At 35.7% G+C, this 9,616-nt stretch overlaps 1 protein-coding gene across 1 annotated transcript; it reads right to left on the bottom strand.

Annotated features, from left to right (window-relative positions):
- On the bottom strand, positions 409-6,943 carry LOC109826081 (vacuolar protein sorting-associated protein 55 homolog). Its single transcript, XM_020393048.1, has 5 exons — positions 6,747-6,943; positions 3,982-4,120; positions 3,588-3,627; positions 894-978; positions 409-796 (listed from the first exon to the last, which is right to left on the bottom strand). Exons 2-5 carry the CDS (start codon positions 4,078-4,080, stop codon positions 604-606), a joined length of 417 nt encoding a protein of 138 aa, XP_020248637.1. The 5' UTR covers positions 4,081-4,120; positions 6,747-6,943; the 3' UTR covers positions 409-603.

Consider the following 9,616-nt stretch of genomic DNA (forward strand, 5'->3'; position numbering starts at 1 on the left):
TGGGTCAATACATGATACATATAGCTTTTGGGTTAAAATTGATTCACAACTTCTGTTTAAGGCCCATCAACTCTAGATTGGTCCCGATTTTCCCCCCAACAATGGTATCAGAGCTAAGGTCATGATCTAAGTACTTAAAAAAAGTTGATCTTCGATGTGAAGCCCAAAGGTGTCGGGAGAATCCACGGAGTCCCGTAGGAGTGATATAGTTTAATTAGCCACCATGAGTGAAGCCACGGAAGTTCCTACGGATATTTGATAGCTATGTGCTGAATGCATGGTTTGGTTAGCCCGCAAGTGAAGTGGTACAAAAGTTTGTGAATTGGTTAGCCCACGAGTGAAGTGGTGCAAAAATTAGCGAATCCCATGGAAGATTGAATTATATTTGAATTGAACTGTACTCACAAATTAAGGGAGAGTTGTTGACGTGATTAATATACACCCAAAATAATCCAGCATGCATATTTACATTGTTCCAAAAGTGGATACAGAGTGGATACATAAGAGGGTATCTACTAGGACTTCTGCGTATACATAACATGCACATATGATACGCATACAGGTCTCTAGCAAACTCAAAAATACACCAAATATTTGAAACTTTCAGAAGCGGCCGTACTCATCATCATTGTTTGTCCCCAAGAAACAAAGAATTGCCACTGCAAAGCTTAAGAAGGATGAGAACTCCATTGCGAGAGCTCCCCATCCGATGACATCCGCATGCTTTAAGATGGAGGGTATCGCGATGCTCCCTACTATAGAAGCTCCAGTCAAGAACTTGGCGAAATTTAACCAGCTGTTGCCATGAATTTGAACTCAAAATTGAGGGTAACAGAAAAGTAACTCCTTAGCACTATTAAGTTAGTGCGAGATAAATAATAAAAGATACCGACCTATTTCCATCACTAGGCATTATTGATGCAGAGTTAGAGCCCGCGAAGAATATCAGAGGCATTGGAAGAATTATATACGTCAAAACTGCACCAAATCATTCGATATTATTAAAAGGCAGCTTTCCAAATAGTTCTTCCTTGAGAAAGCAAGAGGCTCTATGGATTCAATCTTTTTGAAGATGTATCATTCACAGGTCAGGCAAAATCAAAAATTACACAGTTAATATAGTCCATGATGTATAAGATGCACTTGCTGGCTAAATTTCAATTGCTATTTTCAATAGTTCACGAAATACGCTCGACAGTACAGAGAAAACATTAACATCCTGCTGACACAGAAAAAAACTCATGATAGAATGAAGATGAATGGAATAATAACTAGTTGGAGTCAGCATGAGGGCATCCAGACTCGAGGCATCCGGAGTTCGTGAAATATTATGATTTATTAACTAACTAGAGGACCCTTTTACTCCATGCTGATACAAAGATCTGAAAACCCAACTTCTTCAAACTCCCTTTTTTTAACCCTCCTCTGAACTGTAGTAGCAATAAATAGGTCGGACAGGATTGGATCTATGTTATCTCCAAAAATTAACAACTATGAAATCATATTAGGCATGGGTCGGAGCAGAATCTACTCTTTTTTTTAATGAGTTTCCCATCGGTTCAAACTTTAGACGGATTTATAGAATCAATGAAATCATTCTTCATCATGACCGTTCAAATTCAAGGAAATCATTTTATGTTCATTATTTTCTTTTATTCTTCTTGTGATGTAGACAACATCTACTGAACAAAACTAAACCTTACCATTTTGTAATTTGATTAATGCAATGCATTTATTGTGGACTTGGCTAAATTACCAGATTGGTATTAAAAGTAGTACTCAATGACCAGATTGGTATTAAAATTATCTCTGGCAGCAACAAAATATTTAAACTTACACGATGAGACAAATAAGCCCAAAAATAAATTTTCCGGCCAACTTTTCTGGCAATCACTCATATAATCTGTCACATGACGCTTATGCGGCATATTTATGATAACATGGCAACTGTAGTTAGCCTAATTCAAACCATTAGGGGGTATATTTTTAAATTAGTGTAAAAGCAAAGAGGGGGTTTTTAATTTGGGAGCTTCTTCTCCTTCTTCCATCAAATTAGGTTTCTCCATTGCTTGAGAACAATGAAGAATGAGCTCAAGCAATGAAGAACCACCAATTTGAAGGAATGAGTCCCAAACTTTAAAAAAATCCATCTTTTTTTAAACCTAATTTGAAAATCACTACTCCTAATGGGTTGAATGAGTCTAACTACAGTTGTCACGTCATCATAAACATTACAGTTGTCATGTCATTATAAACATGTCATCTAAGCACATGTGGTAGATTACCTGAGTAATCACCAGAAAAATGGCTGGAATTTTCATTTTTAAACCTATTTGTTTCATCGTGCAAGTTTAAATACCTTATTATCGCTGGAGATAATTTTAATACCTCATTGATCATGGGGTACTTCTTTTAGTGCCAATCTGGTAATTTAGTCGTGTGGACTGTGTATTTTATATGACCTTAATTCTGTGGTATGTTAACAGAAATTTGTGTCATACCAAAGGTCATAAATTTATCTATCCATTCACCCAATACCCCTTTATGTTATGTCAAGTTGAAATTTAAAACTCTTATAAATCATCTTACTTGGTGCTTTGGGATTTATAACTTGGTTTACAATTGTTATGGGATTTATCCTAACATTTTCTAGTCAAATACAGTGATCACTAAATTGATCCAATAAGATAGTTATAAGGTAAATGTCCAAAAGATATGATTCAATGATTATGTATCACTTACAAGCCTCAAGCTCTTAAAATGGATGCACGAGGACAATAATACTACTGCTCGCAATATGCTAATACATTTTCCAATAATGCAAAATGTCTAGCTACCAACACAGCTAACATCCACAGTTTTTCTTCTCTTTTCTTTTCTTGAGGATATAAAACTAATTTTTACCTTACCCACATGAAACATTAAAGTTCATCTCCCAAATTATCAACTTTAAGCAATGGGTTTTGGTGTCAGTATCTGTATATTCTGGATCCTTCGTTTCACTTTTAGAACTTGATGACTTTTCACGAGTGGAAGGAAGAAGCAAGCTAGTAATACATCAAAGCAAATACTAATGGTTTTTTTTTAATGAAGCAGTACTTCATTTTAATGACTTAAAGAGTGCATAACAAACGAAGCTATCGGAAACCAACATAATTCATCTATTATCCTAGCCACCATACTGAGTAAATAAATATTAAACAGATGTTGATGTTCTCAACAGGACATAATAATCAAAACATTTAGGAACGACTTTCGCATTCTCCCAGTGATGGTGTATTTGTAGCAGGCTGTTGTCTTGTCGGTGAAAGCTCGCTGTCTTCCAAGTGTAAATGGCAACTTACCATCTTGTTGCTAACTCATTCCACCTATTATTGTTCTCTGCACATCTACAACTATAGAACTTTTTCCCCTCTTTCATTGTATCTAGTGGTGCTATCCGTTGTGCAATGAAGACATAAATTATGACTAAACAATGCAGATTCACAATTTGGATGACATGCAATGATGAATAGATCTTATTTTTTCACATCTAGATATCAGCTCAACTTATAATGTGTACTGTAAAGCTGGTATATACATATTACCTGTTAACATAGGCCACCAGTTATTGTATAAAGAACATGCCTGCATCATCCACAGAAACACGTAAGGATCTACCACAAATATTGCCAACAAGAATAGTGAGAATGATCAAACTAGCTCAGAGCGAGTAGGCCTATGCTGGACTACAGGCTTGAGAATTATGAACAAAAGAAGGATCTACTTCGAAGCTCCCAATCTTCACTCTCAAGAGAAGAAAGATAAATTAACTAAGGAACCAGGTCGACAAAAGTGTTATACTGTGACGAGTGGTCTTAAAGGTTTGAGTGGTTGAAGAGGAGTAATTAACTCCCTTTAAAAAAGCAGAAGTTGCTGAGCATTTACCTTCAAATAAGCTTTCGAGAACGATGACACTACAAGTTTACAGTATTTACTCACCAGAAATTGTAATATGATTCCAACAGAAATCATTATTGCCAAAAGAGCAATTCTTCCTGTGCTCAGGCAGGCAACTACAAAGCGTGGCAAGTCTGCCATGGTCCGATTTGCTCCAAATCCAAACAATGCAGGCAGTAATCTACAAACATGCATCGATTAGTAGTTATTTTTAGTATTTTACCAAGAAAGAAAGCAAACCAAAGGCATCAACGCTCTCGCATCTCTGCAAATTCCAGTAAATAAGAACCAGACAGAATTTACCGCTGCAAGACAGAAATTTTATATAGAGTACCTTCCTAGGATTCTGTAAATATCTATGATATGAGGGTTTAAAAATAACATTACACCAACTTTAAGATCTACCAATGCCTAATGATTTCTTCTGATTGTAGTTCTCTGTTTTCTTTCTTTGTTATCTGTTTTTCGCTGAATAATAAGGGATCATATGTTGCTGTCCGAGGATGTTTGTGTCTGCAATTGATTTTGACATCTTTCTATTTGTGTTTTCTGTAACAAGAGGAGTAATGCTTTCACATTCAAGATCCACATTAAAACTGAGCAATTGCCATTGGTTATAGCAAGTATGGGCTAGAGCCCAAAATTCCCAGAGAATTCATCGATGGTGATGCAAAATGATGTATACGCATTACACTGCCAGAATTTTTACCATACAAATCTCCTCAAAATAAATAAATACTTAACTAATCCTGTCAGATAAAACCTATAACAGAGGCTCGTCTCAGGCAGACACTACCCTCATTATTTATCCTCTCATTTGATGCATCTGGTAGCAGATGCCCTCTTTGGGACTCAATACTGTTTTATTCCCTCCATGTGAAATGCTAGCAAGCAGTGAGGCTGAGACTGAATCTAGTATGTTATTCAAGTGATTTGCAAGACTTGGAGTATGGTTCATATATAACATTGGTCTTTATTCATAAAATATTTTGTACAACAGCCTTGATCACTTAGAGATTGGTAATTTAAAGAAAAATCCACATCAAAACCTGTATATGCACTTGGTGAGATAACCAGAATCTAAAACTGGAAAACCATATGAACTTTTGGACAAGTAACAACAACCAATAGTGCACACTGTTCTATGAACTAGATTACACTGGTTTGCAACATGGCATAAATTTAATGCTTGCAACATGGCATAATTTAATGCTTATAGGAGTTTCTTCATATGCAAACTAGCTTCTTTCAATTCATTAAGTTTTCAAGAAGATCAAAGAGCAGGGAGAGTCACGGCTTAAACGTGAGGTTGTTTCTCTCATGCGAAAGGGGGCCATCGTATGTACGGAGGGAAATTTTATTTTAGATATTCCCATTTGAATGAGCACTAAAACATGAAGAAAGTGGGGACATGTCATGGGATGGTGAATCGAACATGCTTTGCCTCAAGACTTGGTTATATAGGTGAAACACTGAAACCTGGTATTATCATGATATCAAGCCCTGTGTTACCAAAGGCGCACGCCTAACTGCGCCTCATGCGCCCTGTGATGTAGCAAATGTGAGCGGCACCTTTTTGCATCTTACATGTGCAGGCACATGTCACCCCACATCTGATACAGGGCACTTCACAATTCTGAGGCAATGTCTTTTTTGCCACACAAATGCCGCTTGCTTTGCGCATGGCTCATGCAATGCATAGCCTCTTATAATTTTGTTTTTAAACATTTCAATCGGGTATTTATACCCGCTAACTCATATCCCAAAAAGAAAAATAAACCTATTAGGCCCTTTTAGTAGCCCGATCGAGGACCCGAACTAGTTTCACATTTACTATTTGATTTTGCCTTGATATTAGTCTTGATTCGACTTTTGATTTGGACAATCAAACTTCGCCACTATGTTTAGTGATATAAGACATTCTTCTATGACTTTATAGTAGATATTATTTATCTTGGCATTTTATGTGAAAAGTCATAAACATGTTCTTTTGTGCTTGATTATCTATTTGAAAAACTATGGATTCAATATGTGCCTTGCTCATTCGGGCACCCATCACCTTAACCCTTGCGCACATGTGCACGTAAAAGGACTTTGCGCCCCATGTTGCGCCTCACCCATTAATAACAGTGATCAAGCCACTTATATTTCAGCTAAGGAGATTGACTCAGGCACGTCGTGTTGAACTCCGTTAAAAATTCAAGCGTAACCATTAGCCTTTAACTTAGGGAGATGAAAGCATTGGAGGATCAAAGAATAAAAGTACTTCGCAGGGATTTATATAAACGGGCGGAAATGGACAAAAAAAGATAAATTGAGTTCTATCCTACTCAAAACAGCTCCATTATCTTCAACTTCGGTGTTGCACCAAAAACTGCATTTACCTAATCTAACATGAAGGCGTTCAAAGATGTTCAAAGATTGATAAGAAATACCATGAATCGCCGAAACCTCTTCAATTTTGTCCGACAAATCGCAAACTTTCATTTCCAAATACAGTAATGATCATATAGATAATTCAGAACTTCATTTGTAGATGGCTGAACAGAGCGTCATGCGATGAATCAACATAATTCTTAATAATCTTTCAATGAATTGAAAATAACACAGCTATGAAGTCAAGCCCTAATTATCAAAAAAAAAAAAATAGAGAGAGAATTAGAGTCAGAAGCGAAACATAATCGACAATTTTCACAACAAAGAGAGATATAAGCATCAAGTCTAATCCATAAATAGTCCAAATTCGAGGCAGAAATTATAAGAAAAATAACGTAAAATTCTCAGCGAAAGAGAGAGAAAGACTTCACCTTTGAAGGGGATCGAAGTTTTTCCCGCGACTGGGGAATCGGATGCTGGGGTTCAGGCTTCAGCAGTAAATTTTGAGGGGGATTTTGGGGATGACGTGGCCTTACAATTTAAACGAGGAATTAGGGTTTAAGATGAACACTAATCCAACAGCACCGAACCTTCGTTCGATTTATGCCCGCTACTTAAAAAAGAAGATGGACACCAGCGATTAGCATTAAAATGATGTGGACATATTCAACTATGTTCCTTCGCAGCTAATGCGTGTTAATTTGAATAAATTTTCAAAACAGTCTCAAACCAGTTTTTTATTTTCAAAACCGACCCATTTTTTTTTTAAATAAAATTGATCCACTTTTTGTCACGTCAGCTTAATCTCATTCCTAAACAGTCGGGTTGTCAACTCCGACCGTTTAGGAGGTTGTTAAACCCCAATTAGAAACCTTAAACCTGACTTTTTATGTCCTAAATAGGTAGGGTTGGCAACCCCGACTAATTAGGAAATGAGATTAAGCTGACGTGGCAAAAAGTGAGTCGATTTTGGTAAAAAAATGGGTCAATTTTGAAAATTTAAAACTGTTTTGAGGCTGTTTTGAAAAATTGTTCTGTTAATTTATATATGGTATTAATAATCGAGATGCTTTGCTATGAGCACAGATTCTATTAGGGGGTGTTTGTTTAAAATCCTATAATTTTAGGATATGGATTTCACCATGGGATTTGAAATACATAGGTAATTTTTATGGGTTGGGATTCTTAAAACTTTGTTTATTTCAACAATATTTTGGAATTTGGAATACTATAATTTGTAATATTTTTGTTTGTTTCAAACTCTTTGGAATTTGAAATCCTTAATTTGTCTAACACTTTTGAAATTCACCCCACATCCCATCCAAAAAAAAAGATTTCACAAATCCTTAAATATAATATTTTTTTATTATTTGGGAATTTGATATTCAAAAATTTGTTTTGAAACAAACGAGTTTTATGGAATTCTAAAACCCAAAAAACCCACTTTTTGATCCCAGAATTTGAAATCCCACCCAAATGCCAAATTTTTTTTAAAACAAACACCCCCTTAGAGCGCCCTATATAAAAGGATGATCTATATCATATATGAACAATTAGAGAATTAGGAATTAGGGTTTGTTTGTTTACACGGAAGTAATCATGAAGTAGCTGAAGTAAAAGAAATAAATGTTACTTCTATTATTTCTGGGAAAAAAAATTTGTTTCTGTGAAAAAAACTATTTCCACTACTTCCTTAAACGCTGATGTGATGTCTACGTGTCATCTTTAATTTCTAAATAATTTTTCACCCCTGAAGGCTCGAAAGTAGACAGAAACTAGGTGAAATGTGTATTAATTAGGAAATAAATATTTTTTCCTTATTAATATTTTATTTACTAGTTATTTCCTAACAACTTTTCATTGCTATCAAAAAAAGAGAGAGAATGAAGAATAAGAAGTATTTTTTCCACTACTTCAAAAAACATGTGAAAAAAAATTATTACTTCCACTACTTTCTATTTCATATTTTAGAAGTTAAATTTATAAGATCTATTCTCACTTTTCGGTATTTTTGTCAAACCAAACGGGCCCTTACATTAGTAGTGGCGTAAACTATCCCATTTCTAAAGGGATGGTTCTGGTAGTATTCTCACAGTTTTACTACGGCTATATTGAATTTGCTAACAGTGGAGTTTGTTGTTCAGCCCTGAGTGAAATTATTTTTGCCATCCTCGAAGGGTCTATATGCACCCCGCATCTGAGTAGGCAATTTGGAGCACTTCAATACAACCCCCCACCACCACCCACACCCACACATACAAACGTATAGGGGGAAAACATGTTTAGAATTGCCCTTCACATGCGGACAGTTCTGATATGACGCGTATAGTAATATAGGCGTGACAATAAATTTTCACTACAAGAATAACAATACAAGAATAACAAGTTCAATTTGACGATAGTACGTGCATGAGTCTATCCGCAAATTAACTCTTTCGTAATATGTTGCTAATTTGGTATATTTAATGTTTATGTAAGATGTTCATTGCCTAAACAACAAACTAATAAAATTTGTCACGCGCCAACAAGTAAAAGCCAAGAGAGTCGGTCTCTACTAAAATTTGTCACGCGCCAAGCTTTTCAATCTATTGGCTCAAATCACGGTCTATACGCTCGATTTCTTAAATTAGGTTATGTAAATTTTAACGAATATACTCAGTTAAAATAGACAAACTAAGCAAGTGAAAATCACATTTGAACAGTCCTGGGCAACGAAGTTTCAAAGACAAATTTTCAAAGTAGACTTGTTTAGAAACTTATTTGTAAAAAATGACCTACTTCGAAAATATTTGTCAAATTCAAACTGAGTTGAATTTGACAAAAAACATTCAAAACTTCATGGGACTTCAAGTCCTGTGAAGTTTAAACCCCCGTTATTAACTTAATTCCATTACTAACTTAAATTTAAGTTAGTAATGGGGGCTTAAGCTTCACGGGATTTAAAGTCACATGAAGTTTTGAATGTTTTTTCGTCAAATTCGACTCGTTTTCGGCCAATTGACAATTATTTTTGAAATAGATTATTTTTTACAAATAAAATTTTAAAGTAACCTAAAACGAAAATTTGTCCAGGTTTCAATTTTAAACAACTTCTAGGCTACGTAAAAGCTGCGAAAAAACAAATAAGGGTATATAACTGCGAAGCGAATGAAACTATAAGGGGTTACCTGAACTTTATAAGGCCCCAACTCGCAGCTCCACGCTCCCGAGTCCGCTCCGATCTCGCGCACGCTGCTGTTATGTCTTCAACCAAAAAGAAGCGCCGAAAGCTCGGAGGTCGAGACTCGTCGCCGCCGTTCCC

This window comes from Asparagus officinalis, chromosome 10, assembly GCF_001876935.1.
Source record: "Asparagus officinalis chromosome 10, Aspof.V1, whole genome shotgun sequence".
Lineage (NCBI taxonomy): Eukaryota > Viridiplantae > Streptophyta > Magnoliopsida > Asparagales > Asparagaceae > Asparagus > Asparagus officinalis.